The sequence below is a fragment of the Electrona antarctica genome, assembly GCF_951216825.1.
Source record: "Electrona antarctica genome assembly, chromosome: 12".
Lineage (NCBI taxonomy): Eukaryota > Metazoa > Chordata > Actinopteri > Myctophiformes > Myctophidae > Electrona > Electrona antarctica.
Window position 1 is genome coordinate 19,656,478 of NC_136793.1, and position 17,871 is coordinate 19,674,348.

Consider the following 17,871-nt stretch of genomic DNA (forward strand, 5'->3'; position numbering starts at 1 on the left):
GCTTATTTTCAGTGTGTGACACTGTCACGGGACAAAGTATAAAGGCGACTAGTATGTTATAAGTCAGTCAAGGGCTCCCACTATCCCCGTTGGACCGGCCCGGCCCGGCCCCTAATCTGCCCATGTACAATATTGTGTGGTAAGTCAAATGTCCTAATAGTGGTGAGGGCAGAGTACTAGACCCTTGAAATACTTCTGAATAACTGTTTGTTTATCTGTGGAAAGTCTGTCGTGGACGACGTCATGGACATGGTAAAGAATGCATAGTAGATAATGGTTGTTTGTAACACAGTCTCTATTCTGTTGAAATGTCATACTTTGTGACCTGCTACTATATTGAGCTAGTGAGCAGCTATTGTGCATGTACATTAATATTGTGCTGGGCCTGGCCCAGCACAATATTAATGGCCCAGTGGGCCACCATCAATCTATTCTACACACGTGCAATGAATCCCTCTGGACCTTTTCCATTCACCCACTAGAAGACCAGTGGTTTTCCACCAGTGGTCCTTGAGGAGGTTCCAGGTGGTCCCCAGCTAAATGATGGAAGAGTTGGTAGGCCTATTGGTAAGACAATGGACCCTAATACGTTAAATACGATCTTTAACTCTTGAGAATGTAAAATTAATTTGGTTTCATTTTACGCCCTCAAGAGTTAAATTATTGTTAAACATCTGCATTACTTAATTTACAAGAGGTTTTAGAGAATGTAGAAGAATTGTTATATCAATGTTTGCAGCCTGTTTATATCTCTCCTATGGCACCGCATCACTACAGCTTGGAATTGTGGACAATATGACAACAACAAAAACATATATTTGTCTCCACCAGGCCGAAGGCATGGGGAGAGTTTTGCACTCCGTCCGTGTGTGTGTGTGTGTCCGTCCGTCCGTCCTTCCGTCCGTCCGTTACCAGCTAATCTCCGGCACCGTTAACCCGGTCGATGCCAAACTTTGCACACACACTCCCTGGATGCCAACGATGAACCTCTGCCCTGCATTTTCCAGAACGGCCTGTTATAGCGCCACCATGAGGCAGCTTTTCACATTGTTTACCTAAAACTGCACCGATCTGCGTGAAACGTTGCATGCACACTCCCTAGAGGCCAAGGACAAACCTTTGACCTGCATTTTCCACATCTGCCTTTTATAGCGCCACCAGGAGGCCGAATTTTGTAAAACACATTTTTGGATTTTACCTTAGCGCTAGGTATACTCTTGGTTGCTTGTTTTTGCAGAAAATGCACTAAAGACTTCTGGTGATTAGTAGTTTTTGTTCCCTACCTATGTTGAATACACTTATTGTAAGTCGCTTTGGATAAAAGCGTCTGCTAAATGACTGTAATGGATATTACTCCTCCAGATTCTGTCCAAAAATCTCAAAAATCGTTACACAGTATCTCTATGGTCATGTGCTCAAGTCGGATCTGTCCGATATTTCATATTCCATCCTAATTGGCTATAATTGGCTTTCACAGTTTGCAAGATTGCCCCGTTTTCAACAAAAGCCTCAAATCATGAACGCAGCATGCAATTTACGTCAAATCTTTCACACATTTTCTTACTAGGCTGAGGAATATATCCCACCCTTTTCACATTGGCCTGTTATAGCGCCACCAACAGGTTGATTTTTGGAACAAAATGCCTCAAATCATCCAATTGCCATCAAAGGCAAACATATTACTTATTTATATTACTCCTAAACATTTTGCCAAACATCTCACACAGTCCTATCCTCCTGGTGGAGACCTGTGCCCAGAAGGGCACTTTTTCTAGTTTTGTCATCTTTTTGTCTTTTTTTGTTTTCTTTGGTCTGAGATGCTAAATCTCATCAAATTGTGGTCCGTGGCTCAAATGCCGAATAAATAATGGGCCTTGATATGAAAAGGGTTGAAAACCAGTCCTGTCCTGGGCAAGACTTTGAGCTGCCTGGCGCCTATTTCTCTGCAGACAGCAGATGGCGGTGTGTACCATCTGTTATTATACGCAGCTAGAAGAAGAGCCGAGCCTGGAGGAAAGGAAACCTAGGAGGAAACCGTCACCGTCAGTTCGAGCTAACATAGCCATAGCTCATGCTACCTTGGTGAAGCTGTGGTGAAGTCATGGCAGTGAGCACCAAAATGCTTCTGCAGGCTGTCCGGCCGTGGCTGCTTCGTTACAGGGGTGTCGCCGTGGCCAACGCAAGACCTTACTATGCAGACAGTGTGGCCAAACTGGGCTCTCAGCCCGACACCCATTCCCCAGAGTACCAGGTGGGTTAACAAGTCTGACTGCAGCTAATGTTGATTTAGCTTACAAATGTACTCGCTCTGCATGCAGCTGAAGATTACGTTATGGTATGGAACGCTACAGTATCTTACCTGTCCCTCAAAGAGAATACTGTATGTTCTTTAATTGTGACTTGTGTACCAACCACTGGCAACCAAGCTCTGTTCAACACAGAACCCAGCGAGCTTTCTATTGGAGGTCAAAACCTTGAGCTGCCTTGCTCTCTACAGTACAGTAGCTGTGGTGAAGTCATGGCATATCAGACATGTCATTATGTGTATGGCCAAGGTCTAAATAGCATCACTCACATCAGCCTCATGTAACCAACGCGTGTAACCAATGTTTGTGTAGCAAGCAATAGCAATTTTGGCAAATAATGGCAATATATAGTTCTGTAATTGCAGTTACTGTAATTTGTATAAAATTACTCCAAACCAGGGAGTTTAACTGTAAAGTTCCACAGCTTCCACTGTTCTGAACTGTATGCAGTTGTTTTGTTTTCGTTAGCGCGGCATGGCTTTTACATTTAAAGAGATACACTAAATTAAAGAGATACTGCCTACTGTAGTTCCAAGAGAAAGGAAAACAAAGTCCAGCAGTCGTGTTGTCTACTGTCTACTCTAGCTCTTCACTGACGGTGTAATTCCCAGTAATGTCGCTTGATGGCGCTACAGAGTATTGTTTCTCTTGAGTTGTCTGCTTTGGGAGAGCCTTGCCACATCTTTTTTTTAGCAAATTCCCAATGCAGTTAATTAGATCCCACAGATGTTGAAGTTAATCTATACAGAAGTAGACTAGCCAAACATTGATTTGAAAGTTCACTCAGTTACACTTTCAACAAAATACAAAAACTTTAGGTAGGTTTGATAATAGTTATAATACCAAATAAATGACTTAAAAAAGGTAATTATAGTAATAATAATCATCACCACCATCATAATGTAGGCTTCTCTCTAGGGCCAGACCGATAACCGATTTTAGAGAGGGGACAATCACTGATAACCGATATGTAACCGATAGTGAATTTTTGAGCTGGAATATAATATTATTATTATTTTTTAATTAAGTAGTTTGGACAAACTTTGGAGTGACACAGACACTACACTACTACCACTACCAGCACCATTGGCATCACAGTTTGGCACAAACAAAATGGGCTGAACTTCCAAACAAAACAAGAGACGAGGAGCCCTGACTGAGTTGCATCAGTATGTAATACCGATACATATCGGTAGCCATTTCACTGATACGATATGACCCGTCACCCGATATGCCAAATGAGGCCATATCTGTCGACTGTTGGGCACTACTTCTCTCGTAGCAGTAATGTTGTCTTTTGAAAAGGAATATCAACAGATTGTGAGACACTGATGCACTCATTTTGATACAGAATGGCATAAATCAGGCTAGTAATAGTAACTAGCATTGGAGTTACCATCTTTTAGATGCATACCCAAGTGGGAATGCATGTGGGCTCACCTTGTAGTAGTGGGTGGATTTGATTAGGTAAATGTTATGGGATTTGGAATACTGCTAAATAGTGTCTCTACTTATAACCTGTACACACAGTTTGTAGGCACAATGCTTCACAGCTACAGTTATGCATAATGCAACCATGAGGCTTGGTTGCCAACATGTTGGACCCTCTAGATCATGTTGCATATTGGCCTCCAACTTATGTTTTCCAGAGAGAGAGAGAGTGCGAGACCTCTCAGAGGACTGGCATACTGAAACTCATCATCATAGTTCATTTCTCCGCAGCTAGAGAACACCTTCCAACTATTATTCACAGAATAATAGTTCACACTCATGCTTGCTGGGGACCTGGGTTTCTTCTATCATCTCTATCGGAATATTCTGCTTGCTATTTTTATTAAACATCTAAAATGTTGTGTTTAAGTGACAATTCAACACCAAACCATTGCCTAAGCGCATCCTTCATTACAAACACAATTTATATGGTCTCCCTATTCTGTAAAACTGTAAAACAGTAAAAATGTTGGTGCTTCTCACACTGGGGACCTGCGTTTTAAATGTTTGTGCTTCTCGCACTGGGGACCTGGGTTTTAAATGTTGGTGCTTCTCACACTGGGGACCTGGGTTTTAAATGTTGGTGCTTATCACACTGGGGACCTGGGTTTTAAATGTTGGCGCTTCTCACACTGGGGACCTGGGTTTTTATTGTTGGTGCTTCTCACACTGGGGACCTGGGTTTTAAATGTTGGTGCTTCTCACACTAGGGACCTGGGTTTTAAATGTTGGTGCTTCTCACACTGGGGACCTGGGTTTGAAACAGTAAAGATGTTGGTGCTTCTCACACTGGGGACCTGGGTTTAATTCCTGTGTAGGACATGGAAGTTATGGACTGCAGCTTTAATGGAACGCCAAACGTTATTGTGTTGCTGTGACTGGTTAACAGCAAACAGAACAAATATTTAATACATTCTTTTTCCAGGAAAACTATGAGCGAATGCAAGTTCTGGTTGATGAACTGAAAAGCAGAACGGAGAAGGTTAAATTGGGTGAGTATATTGACAGACTGACATCATGGTGGGGGTACTGGGTAGCACATTGAAGAAGGTGTAAAATGTCTCTTGCATTTAGTATTCAGTACAGTAGGCAGTAACCTAATTGTTAGAGAACTGACTCCAAGTCCACTATGTTACTAGTTTCATTCATAGAACTTTAGCTATTCATGGAATAGCTAAAGTAAGTCAGTTTAACAGGACCTCCAAATTTCAAAAGCATCCGTTGAACAACTTGAACACACTTAACACCCGCCCAGCTATCCCTGCTTTGTGGTCCCTTCCTGTACTGTGCTGTTTGTATTAGGCTCTTGTGAAACAGGGTAATTATAATGAACTAACAAAATAGTGAAAACTAGAACCGACAAAACATTTGAGTTAATCTGCAAACAAGAATGTGTTAAAATGAAGAAAACCCCTGTCAGATAGCACATGCTGTAATGTATGAAAATGGCCATTTATTTATTTGTATTACTACAGGTGGCGGAGAAAAAAACAGGAAACTTCATACCTCTCGTGGAAAGCTCTTGCCGAGAGAACGCGTTGACAGACTTCTGGATCCAGGGTACAGTATTATAATCCACATCCTCACTTTATTATTATAAACAAATACTGTATGATTTATTTTTTTCACAGGAGCAATCGTATAAATGTGGTGGCATACAGTCGTTTATAGTTTGATGTTATTTATTTCACCATTGTTCTTGCCAGTTTGAAAATGATTGATACAGTACTACATTTAAAGAGATTGACTAAATGGATGAGCTATTGCCAAAAGAAAAACATCTCCAGTGGTTTCTAGTAGTGTAATTCCCAGTAAGTGTCACTTGATGGCAGAGCTATAGTTCTTGTGATTGATGTCAGCTTTGGGAGAGACTCACAATATCTAGACTTATAAGTTATTACTACTACTCTGGGCGATGCAAGTCGGGCACAATGCCTTCTCTTATTATATAAAAATCAAATTAAGTGAGGGGCGCGCTTATCTTTGCTCAGACACATATGACGTAAATTCTCCATTCATTGTTAATGTTTGTGTGAGACGAAAATTGCCGATTTGCTCGTCCACATATGACGTAAATTCTCCATTCATTGTCAATGGGAATTTAATGTTTGTGTAAGACGAAAATCTACACTAATAGCTGAATATAGGAGGGGCTAGTGCCCCTCGAAAAATTATAAATGCTGAATATTGTGTTGGTATTGTGCAATACTGGCAAGGCAACTGGCTCACGATTACCATTTTCTTTCATAGATTTGATCCCGACACCCTTTCCAATGCTGAAATGTTCAAAATCTTTGGCTAAAAAGTAAACTTTTGTTCACATGGTAATTTGACTGTCATTATGGTGCAATTAAATTTTTTCCAGGACCCCTTTTTTGGAATTCTCCCAATTTGCAGCATATCAGTTGTATGGAAAAGAGGAAGTTCCAGCAGGGGGTATAATTACTGGAATCGGGCGAGTTTCAGGGTGAGTATTATGGTAATTTCTTCTATTATTCCATCCACCCTCAAAGAAGTGAAAGTAATGACCTGACTTGGATAGCGATTTCCAGAATAATCTTGAAACTTTTTCAGTTAGATAAATTTGCATGCCACGTTGTTTATAAAACCCACTCTGAAGCAGGGTGAAAGGGCTCCCAGCAGTAGTGATGCGCAGGCCGGCTTTTTTTCATAACCCGCCCGTCCTGCCCTTAGAGTATACTCTAAGGTCCCGCCCCGCCATGGGAGCCAGCCCGTACCAACCCGCTCTACAAGCTCACAACGCGTTGCCTGCGCTGCGACGCGTTGTGAGCTTGTAGATCTGCTATAATTCTGTGTGTGCGCACTGTGCACGCCTGCACAGCACCACGCTCAATTAAGAAAGATTTGGTGCAGATGTGCTCATTGCGCTGATGACAGTCAGGTTCAGAGCCTCAGAACGGAGAGGGCACTTTTCTCCAATGGTCAAAAAGGCAGGGGCTAATCCAGCCAGCTCTACTGCTTGTTCAGCAGTGTCATGGAATGGGAAACAAATGCGTGATTGTGTATGATAATGTAGATAGATTGGGTTGACTATCTCCTTGTTTTTATTTTTGGTTTTGTTTCCCCCGGACATTCTTTTGAAGCAACATCATGTGCAACCAGTCTCTTCAGTTTTACATCACCATCTACATTTCTCTTACAGGGTAGAATGTGTTATTGTCGCAAATGATGCCACTGTTAAAGGGGGAACATACTATCCAGTTACAGTGAAGAAACACCTTCGTGCACAAGAAATAGCCCAACAAAACCACATGCCATGCATATACTTGGGTAAGTTACTCATATTCTTCTGAGGTATGAGGGAATGGATAAATCGTTAATACCTGACTGAAATGGTGCCATTCATAGATGCTTTGCTGTGTATCTTCAAAGTCCAGCCTAGGTTCTTAGCAGAGAGATCAAAAAGATCTTCTCTAGAATGGATGAATGACTGAGCTTTTCATTACAGCCATCCTGTTCGACCTCACTGCCCAGCTCCTCTCCCCTCTGTTTAGATTTTGGAGGTAAAATGTCAAAGTATAACAGAAAAGAGATGATGAGTCATGAATGTTACATAAAAACAACTCCAGAAACCCAGGTAGACCATAGTGTTATTTCCTCCGACAAATATGAAGTTGTTCCAAAATCTAAGGGCATCTGGGGGTTCCAGCATTTTGTTCTCTAGTATCAACCTTTGAACAATCACAAATGCCCTGCCCAAGGGTATCAGCACTTCAGCAGCACATAGCAGTTTGAAAAGCCAAAAATACAGGTTGGGACCAGGTGTACAGTAATTTGACAGGTTTTCAAAAATGTTCTTCCTGACTCCTTCAGTGGATTCCGGAGGGGCAAACTTACCCAGACAGGCAGATGTGTTTCCAGACAGAGAACATTTTGGAAGGATTTTCTACAACCAGGCAAGACTCTCATCAGAGGGGATAGCACAGGTAAAATAGAAAATCAGCTTCATGTCTTTTTGGCACACTAACGATGTTAATGTGACCAGAATTAATGAACATACACAGTAAAATCATCAGTGGTAATTATGAGAGTGTACAAATGTAACTAAAATGACTCGTAAGGGTCCATTTGGTTGGATTAAATGTAACCAAAACATTAAATGTAACCAAACCACAGAATAAATGAAAAGGGTCCATTTGGTTACATTTATATATTCTGTGAGTTACAAATGTATATTAACAGTGACTGTTCTACTTGCTCCACCATCTACTGTTCACCAGGACGTTTCTATTGTTTGAAGCTCATTGTTTGAAGTGCTTTCTCTTTGTCTTCACTGCTTTAGATAGCGGTTGTGATGGGATCCTGTACTGCAGGAGGGGCGTACGTTCCAGCCATGGCAGATGAGAGCATCATTGTGAGAAAACAAGGAACCATTTTCCTTGGAGGACCGCCCTTGGTAGGATTCGTATAAATGGAAAGAGTGCTATGGTTGGTGGAAGCCTGTCTCCATCTGGTTGAGTATTATTTATCGTTTGTGACAGGTCAAAGCTGCAACTGGTGAGGAGGTGTCTGCCGAGGACCTGGGTGGTGCAGATCTTCACTGCAGGTACGCAATAATACTGTAGCCTTCATCCCATCTCATGTCAGTTTTACTTCTCTTCATTCACACAAACAGTCATTGGACTAAGAGTTGGACATCTTGAAAGATATGAATCGAAAGTAAAAGTGTTCAGAAACTTGAATGTGCTAGTGCTATACATAGTGGAAGAAGACCAATGCTGCGTTCAAACTAACAGTGACAAAGTAACGTCCTTGAAGGTGCACAGACAATTCCGTTGCAATCAACCAACTTAAGCAAGGTCGTTCGGGTACACATTGTTGGACGGACAGACAACACTGCCATGATCATTAATGCCTGTCGCTCGTAAGACTAAAATGAGTTCATACTGTACAGCTCCTGCTGTGAACAAAGTCAAGCATTATAATTTAATTTACTTATTGTAATACATTTATTCCTGTGTCATGTAGCTATATAATCAGAAATGGATGTGTTAATTTGCAGGAAGTCTGGTGTGACAGACCACTATGCTTTAGATGACAACCATGCCCTCCATTTGGCAAGAAAAGCAGTGCGAAACCTGAACTACAAGAAGAAAATTGAGGCAAGTCTAACGATACCGCTAAAAGTGTTTTATTTGCATGCTATTGCACGTGAAGTTATTCACAGTAACACTGACAACGTAATGTTGACACATACAAGGTCACTGCTCCAGACATATTGCTCAAAACAAATAAAATGGCTGATAGCAGCTCCATCTGACTTGACTACTGAAAAATGTCATTGCACTTTAGAATGTCATTGCACGTTTTGATAGGCAGTGGATATTGGAAAACGATAATACATTGTGTGATATTATACCATCCATTATTCTTATTGTAGCGGATCATTATTCATGGTTAATGTATGGTGAAACTGTACTGATTGACTTACTGAGTTTCACTTAATTACAGTAATTTGGCAAATGGCACCAGCATTGGCAGAGTGGTTTGAGCTACTGAACATGCCTGGGAAATGTCCTTCAGTTCCCCAATCCAACTTTTCTTGAATTGGCATTTGGGCTTTATACTGTATTTCAGGTTACCACAGAACCCACAGAACCTCCTCTCTATCCAGCAGATGAGCTCTATGGCATAGTTGGAGATAACCTGAAACGTAACGTCGATTGCAGAGAGGTACTGTATTGACCAAGGCTTTTTAATTGATTTTGTTTTTGCAAGACAGAAAATTTGTCAATAGAGAAAAGTCGGTGTGCACAAAACATACTAAACCTTTTGTTTTACTTGTCATGCGTTTAATTTAGTCTTTTGGTGATTTGTGATTTGCAGGTCATTGCCAGAATTGTGGACGGTAGCAAATTTGACGAGTTCAAGGCTTTTTACGGCGATACACTGGTCACAGGTGTGTGGAATAATGCTTTACTTGTTGTAGAACATGGTTTGTCTGTATATAAGCATTCTTTGTGTATGTCTGATTGTCTGTCCAGTCAAAAACAGTAACGTAATATCAATATGTGAAGATTTGACAGGGGAGTCCATTCTGTTATTTGAGTCTATATCTTATGCCTATGACTTCTACATCTACAATGCATTACTAGGGCACAATTAACCACTTGAATCCTCCAGCCGAGGTCCCCCGGGGACCTATCCTTGGCCTCCTTTTTTCCTTCTAGACCAAATCGCTTTACTGAAAACAGCAGATCTACAAGCTCACAGCCACAACACATCACAACAGCTTAAGTTGTAGATGTGTTATTGTCGCTGAATGTTCACTTACTTTTGTCGAACGTTTCATGACATGCACAGAATCTAAACGCTACGTAGGGTGCATGTGGTTAACGCTACGTAGGGTGCATGTGGTTAACGCTACGTAGGGTGCATGTGGTTAACGCTACGTAGGGTGCATGTGGTTAACGCTACGTAGGGTGCATGTGGTTAACGCTACGTAGGGTGCATGTGGTTAACGCTACGTAGGGTGCATGTGGTTAAAACCTTTTGGACATATACTGTACGTGTGTTTCTGTGTTCAGGGTTTTCAAGAATATTCGGTTACCCTGTCGGAATCATTGGCAACAACGGAGTGTTGTTTTCAGAGTCTGCAAAAAAGGTAAAGCATCAAAGTACCCTTTGGATCGGCAGGCAGCGGGAAACAGTCCTTTGTAGAATAGTATATGCCCCTGCTATTGTTTTTGAACATTTTTATTTTCTCAGATGTACTTGGTATACTGTGGAGAGCTGGGTGGATGGTGAACTGATGTCTAGACATTGTGCTTTCAGAGATGTGTTCATAAAAAACCTCAAAGACTGCAGGACCCTGTGACCAATGTTACTAAAGTAAAACTAAACTATAAAGGTCAAACTAGGTGTGAAAGAGAAAAAAAGTAATTGAATGATTGATTGATCAATTGAAGTATTTATTAACAGTATGCAGAATGGGTACATTTCAAATGAAAGCACAACTCAATGCAAAAACTGTTACTGTGGACGACACCATGATTAAGCATTACACTTGTTTACAGGGTCCACCATTTTCAATTCATCAGAACATTTTGAGACGTACAAATATACACTTCTATATAAAAAAAACAGGAAATCATCATATAAGGAGGTAAAAAAACATACAGTTAGGGGTAAAGGGAGTGGGGGAGACTCCACATGTCTTAATGGCTGTTGGTAGGGCGTTCCACATTTTGGTGGCATAGGAGCAAAATGAATGTAGTCCCTTGTTTGTGCCGAATCTGGGTTGTTGAACTCCCTCTGGTGTTGTGGGTGTGGACTTCGTTGACATTAAGGAAGTATTTAGACGGGTACATGGGTATCTTGGTGGTTTAGCGAATCTCGTGGACCAGAACCATTGCAAGATGCTGTACTCTGTCGTCAACCCTAAGGCGCGATTCATACTCCTATTTTAGAGCCGAATAAAAGTCGGTTCGGCTCTGTAGAGCCTACAATATGACGTCATTTGAGGTTCGGGGGGGCGGGTACCGTCCTAAAGTCGGCTCTTCGGTGCTACTGAAAATTTCTGACGAGCCGAAATCATTTCGGCACTACAGCGCCGAAACAGCGGTAAAATAGGAGTATGAATCGGCCCTAAGCCATTCCAGCCTGTCAAAATGGGCAGAGGTGAGGTGGGTGAGGCGAGTGAGGGCAAGTAGTAGCCTGACCAGTTTGTGTTGGGAAGTCAGCCTTGTTTTTAGGGCCTTTGAGGTGCTGTGGTGCCAAGAGGTGCATGCATAGTCGAAGAAACCTTTTACAAAGGCTCCTGTTAGGGTCTTCAAGGTGTTTTTGTTGACTAGTGAGGAGATTCTGTATAGGAATCTTGTTCTTGGTTGACTTATTTGATTACGTTGGTGGCCATTTTATCACTGGAAAGATTTGCCTCCAGGATGGAACCTAGGTAGGTAATTTCATCTTTTCGTGTGATAATGTACTCGACACTGTACAGTACTTCAAAAAGTAACGAATGTACACAGAAAGTGATATTAGATCAATTTGGTCAAATTTGGCAACACAACCATGAGAAGAAGGCATTGGTGTATATTGAGACTTGGGTGTCTAGCTAGATGACACTGAGTCAGCGCAAGTGCTCAATGTTAAACCCCAGCTGCATGCTAAATTGACTTAGAAGAGCATTATACATTTGACTGAGGTATTATTATTTAAAACGATACGAATTAAACTGCAAGTAAAAAACTCACCCATGATTCCAACTGAAACTAATCTAAATTGAAAACAAAAAAATAAAAAGGGAATAAGTGAAGAAGAAGACTATTGAAGACAGACGCGTTTCCAGGAATTACATGTTGGGCAGGCAAGATGTGGTGTCCCCCGCACACAATCAGAAGTACTAAAAGAGATATACCTGCCAGACGAGTACGCTACAAATGCTGAAAGACATGCATTTCCATTCCAATGTATGGATTTTGGCCAGGCAGAAATGGATTTGGACAGGCCTGTCCTCGCCTTATTGTAGATACGCCACTGATTGAAGAAGCTGCTGTCTTTTGACTGGCTAGTTTGTGTTATTTTGTTTTTCATTCATGAAGGCATATTACAGTCATCGGGCCTTCAAGTGGCCCATCACTGGACTATAAGGATTTTTATTTTCAATTTTGGAGACTTATTTACTGTAAGCCTTTGCCCAGAAATTCTCAATATAATATTATGATGCCAGGTTAGTTCAATGCTATTAAATGGCCACTGACATTACCCTTCAGGCTTCATGTACTTAAGACACTGAAGTGCAAATACTCAAACAATGCCTAGCATTTTATGCAAACTGGAATCTAACTTGACTTCCAAAAAGATAACGGATAACTTTTATCTAGTGCAAAATAACAACGTTGATGTATCAAGCGGCGACACATGTTTACACCTATTGCTTAAATTTGGCAAAGTGATGCATTCAATCCTATTAACTATAGGGGGCCTTTCCAGGTAGCTGTCAGAATAATGAATACACCTGAGTAATTGAGTGCTACAAAGTATATCGAAAGTAGATCTATGCACAGACAATTGTGCTTGTTTCTTAAGGACTTATGGGTTGGGTGCATTTTCTTGGCATGGTTTAAGACCACTCATCCCTTTAAGAGGGCCCTTTAAGGTAAATACTGTACCAATCAATACAAAGCCATTGTGAGTAATCACTGTGTTCTATATACTGAGGAGAGAGTTTCTTTTGGAGGATAAACAGCCCCACATTCACTTAGCACACATGGTCAATAAATTGTTTGTTAAACATGACAAAGATGTTACTTATATTGTGACTGTTTTACGCTCAACTCACAGTCTATATAGCCTATATATATATATATATATATATATATATATATATATATATATATATATATTCCCAAATAATGAATCTCTCAGGGGTGAATGGTACACAGTAGACCCAAGGCCCTCTGAACAGACCCAAGACAATCAGGTGATTACTAAATGTACGCAGTTAAAGGACGACTTTACCCATTTTCAACTTATCTTCATATAAATGGTCTTCAATGGAGTCGAAGACACAGGAGCTAGTCTGAGGACAACCTAGAGAGATAAAGGGCTTGTCTGAGGACGACCTAGAGAGATGGAAATAAGCCCCCAGGCTTTATTGTGTTTTCATCCTGATGCATTGACTGTAAAGTACTTTTGTGCTCGTTTTTATGTCGTCAAATAAAATCCATCAATCGCTAATGCCCATTATAATGTGGCACACATTTTGTCTACTCACTGTGTGTCAGAGAAGGGTTGTGAACAGTTCGGAAATAATGAGCATTAGTGAGGACCAATTATAAGATGAGTTGAAAATGGGTGAAGTCGTTATGTGGACGTGTGACTCACCTATGACTTGCATTATCCACTTATATTACAATCTGGGAACCCATCTGCAAAAAAAGAAAAACGGCGCCTAAATATTCAGGCGTCTATAAAATATTCAGCTTCTCGTGTTTTAGTCTCTATATTTTAAGTTGGAGATTGTATTAACTTAAGTTATAATTGTTTTGCAGGGGACACATTTCATTGAGTTGTGTTGTCAACGAAACATTCCACTGATCTTTCTCCAAAATATAACCGGTAAGTTTTGGCCGGGAACATTGGAATCCATACTGCTTGTTACACAGAAATGTATACTAATATTGTAAAGTAATATAACTAGAGTTTTTGTCAATTGTCTCATTATCACTTTTGCACTAACTCGCGGCGGCCTCCCACTCTGTATAATGGGGAGATTCAGGCAACATCAAGGATATTATTCATAATTCAAGAAGTTACAGAAGGGTGAAAACACCATATCAATATTTAAGCATTTTCGAGGACTTGAAGCACCCACACAAATCTTGTAATTCATATGGGTTTTTTACTTAATGAATGCAAAGAGACAACCCCCTTCAGAACTCAATTTACATGATATTAATATTCTTAATGTCATTATATTTGCAGAGCAAAATAATATGATTTGCAATTCTCCAGCTAGTTTTTCCATTTTTAACTAGCCGTTTTTTGCTTCACATAGAAAGTTTGTCTTGTGCATAAAATGAAATGTGTGCCTATGTGCCAGCATGGAATGTGCACTGTAGGTCTCTAAAATAGCCTGTGGTATTTATTATATTGTGTGCCATGGTCACACCGAAAATAACAGATCTACAAGCTCACATTGCGCAGTAGCACGCGGTGAGCTTGAAGATAGTCTATTTTCAGTGTGCAACACCGGCGCACAACTAAGTATAAATCACCCTTTAGGATTCATGGTGGGCCGCGAGTATGAAGCTGGAGGAATTGCTAAGGATGGAGCCAAGATGGTTACTGCCGTTGCCTGTGCCAATGTACCTAAGATTACTGTGATCGTTGGAGGGTCATACGGCGCTGGAAACTACGGCATGTGTGGCAGAGCCTACAGGTGCTGAAATGCAATAAAATGCACATAATCCTTAACAATCTTTTTTTTGGTCCACTAGTAACAGGTGGTGTCATACTCGTAGAACGCAGTACCGGCATGGTACAAAACACAAATATTGACGTGCATGCTAGAATGCGTCCTCAATCCCCATAGCAGAAACATAGCGTCTGTTGGGAAGTCAGTCAATGGAGCTCTTTCCCAGGCTAGGCAGGCTGCTGAAAGACGGAGATGAGAGAAAAAAAAATCTGCTCCTCCGATAACAGATACATTGGCTGCCCCATTCGCACCTTTCACCAAGCTACAAAACCTGCCGACACAAATCGTGCATATCAATGGTCCATGTGTGACCTGTTAAGTACTGTAGGCTAGTCTGTAGGCACATAGGCTACTGTGTGTTGACGCACAGACATCGGAACACACCCAGCCTTTATTAGTAGTAGGCTGGTAGACTTGATTGATTGATTGAATTTGTATTCACAGTATGTAGAATAGGTACATTTCAAACGAAAGCACAAGAGTATATTGTTACTGTTGTTTTATGGTCTTTTGAATTAATTTGACACAACTGACTATACATTATAGCTGTGCACATGTAGGCGCACACGTGTTCGCGTGTGCATTTGACGTCATTAAAATTCAGTGGTACCGGTGGAGGAAAAAAAATCACCATTACACCACTGCTAGTAACATCATTGTAGTTGTCCCGTTGTAAATGCTTGTTGTTCAGCTTCTCCTGTGTCCCCCTCAGCCCTAGATTCCTGTATATGTGGCCAAATTCAAGAATCTCTGTGATGGGAGGTGAACAGGCAGCCACTGTCCTCGCCACCATCACTAAGGATCAGAGAGCACGCGAGGGAAAAGAGGTGACCATTTAATAGTCCTTGGTTAGCATAGTGCATTTCCTGAGTATCCCAGTTAACCACATAAACCCTATGAACTTACTTCGTTGACTGGGGTCCCCGAGGAGGAGGGATATCGTCTCCTCCTTTTCAGGCAAAGTAACACTTTGTGGCAAAGTAGAGTTAATTTGTCTGTTGCAAACCCACATGTCATAACTGACTTCCTTTAGCACAGTTGACTCATACTGCTGAAGCCAAGCTTCAGCTTGTACCTGTTAGTTCAAGAGCACAAGAGGTCGCATCCCTGCAAGCTTGCAATACAGCCCTTCAATTGTCATTTCACAGCACATTAGCATGTGACTGACTGTGAGCCAAACTCATCAACATAATACTGTTTGGCAACCTTGGCAATGTACTTCTTTATCAATTTATTCACAGTTCACAGCAGAGCAAGAGGCTGCCATGAAAGCTCCAATAGTGCAACGCTTTGAGGAGGAAGGCAGCCCGTACTACTCAAGTGCAAGGTACCTTTGGTCATCACATCCAGTTATGACTACTCGAAAATAATGAATTATATTTTAGACCGCTGGACATATATAAAATATGGTGGCATCAAACTGCCATGCAATTAGTCATAGGGCTGTCACGATTATGACATTTTACTTGACGATTTAGGCTTTGTAAACAAAGGGTGCACAGGGCAGATATGACAAATAACACATATATGTAATTACATTAATAGCCGATCTACAAGCTCAAAACGCATTATTTTTGAGCGGTGCCTCCACTCCATTACGGAGCTATGTGTGTCCGTATGTCTGTCCTTGTGTGAAATGAAATGATTGATGATTACTATATTTACCCAGGGTATCTGGGCTAAGCTCAAGAACTTGTTTCCAGCCAGGCCCTGCTCATAGAACACATTTCATCGTAGTGGTTCAATGCCTTGTTCAAGGGCACTTCAGCGGTGGTAATTTTAACGTGTCGGACAGCTGATTCGAACTGGCGACCTTCCGGTATCATGACCGATCCGCTATCCGTCCGGCCACCGCTGCCATGTATGTCCAAGCACGGAAAGCTGCACCACCTAAAGTGGCCAGTTGAGTACAGCACAGGGTAAAGTGGCACAGAGTACACTACAGTAGAGAGCACAGTGCACTATAATACAGTATACAGACCACAGTACAGTAACTATAACATGAATGTATAGTTGCACCGCTCACTTCATACAGGTGTGATTATTTTTTTTAAAGATATAAACAATTTCACTTTGTTTTTGTTTTTTTGGAAATGATTGACGATTATGCAATAGATAATTGTGATTATCTCAAATAGTTGCAATTAGGTGATTATGTAATACATTGTGACAGGCCTACTTACACACTGATTGGCATTTAATAAGGTAATCTTTACTCATTTACAGACTTTGGGATGATGGCATCATTGATCCTGCTGATACGCGGCTGGTTTTGGGACTGAGCCTCAGCGCCGCTCTAAATGCACCAACCAAGAGGACGCGCTTTGGAGTGTTCAGGATGTAACGCTCCAGTTGGCTCATAAAAGGCCAGAGGCGTTTTTCCGTTTCAACACTTTTGTTTTGTTGACCTAATGTAGTCCTAGCGGGGTGAGATTGTGAGAAGTACCAACCAGCAGTCTAGACTAGTAAACACAGTTTGAAGATGAAACAAGAAATGGCACAGGCGGAGGTGGAGTTGTACATGTTCAGATATATAGTGTCTAATGGGACATTTGAACTTTTATCTTGTGCCTTATGTGTTTTCATTGTAAATGCAATACTTTCTAACCTTTCTAACCCTTTGCTTTGTGAATCATGTTACTTTTTACTAATGCTTATGTACTGTTAGTGGTTAACAATATTAAAATGTGGGTAATTAGAAACTTTAGAAAATGAGATGTCTTTTGAACCGGACTATTATTGTTAACTATGAGTATATCTTATAAAGGAAATGTTTTACTGATACAGTATACTTTATACAAAACAAATCACAAGGGGGGACTATTTAGCTATCATTTCTTCATTTGGCTATATTTCAGTATGATAATTGAAACATTTCAGTGTATTTCCATAATTAAACAACATAAATAATACTGTAGACAGACTTCTGAAGTTATTCAGTGCATTTAAATAATCCATTTTATATATATATATATATATATATATATATATATATATATATATACATATACACGCACTGGCGAGCTTATTGTTGTGGTTCTCAAGATGAACTTAATTTGAACTTTGACACCAAAAAACCTTCAGCTCATCCCCAGTTAGCCACAAAAAAGAAAATAGGTAGCCTCGGTCCCA

General features: G+C 40.8%; 1 protein-coding gene across 1 annotated transcript; it reads left to right on the forward strand.

Moving 5' to 3' along the window:
• Positions 1–1,994: 1,994 nt before the first annotated feature.
• On the forward strand, positions 1,995–17,656 carry mccc2 (methylcrotonyl-CoA carboxylase subunit 2). Its single transcript, XM_079516068.1, has 17 exons — positions 1,995–2,251; positions 4,723–4,789; positions 5,273–5,357; positions 6,163–6,264; positions 6,961–7,088; positions 7,632–7,744; positions 8,101–8,214; positions 8,300–8,364; positions 8,821–8,920; positions 9,396–9,491; positions 9,645–9,717; positions 10,346–10,422; positions 13,814–13,880; positions 14,547–14,703; positions 15,452–15,566; positions 15,981–16,066; positions 16,966–17,656. Exons 1-17 carry the CDS (start codon positions 2,102–2,104, stop codon positions 17,081–17,083), a joined length of 1,713 nt encoding a protein of 570 aa, XP_079372194.1. The 5' UTR covers positions 1,995–2,101; the 3' UTR covers positions 17,084–17,656.
• Positions 17,657–17,871: the final 215 nt, after the last annotated feature.

Bases quoted from the DNA above. Each gene is read 5' to 3' on its own strand.
- mccc2 (XM_079516068.1), top strand. From the start codon at position 2,102: ATGGCAGTGAGCACCAAAATGCTTCTGCAGGCTGTCCGGCCGTGGCTG. The intron at 5,358-6,162 runs GTACAGTATTAT...AATTTTTTCCAG, and splicing joins GACAGACTTCTGGATCCAGG to GACCCCTTTTTTGGAATTCT. The intron at 10,423-13,813 runs GTAAAGCATCAA...ATTGTTTTGCAG, and splicing joins TTTCAGAGTCTGCAAAAAAG to GGGACACATTTCATTGAGTT.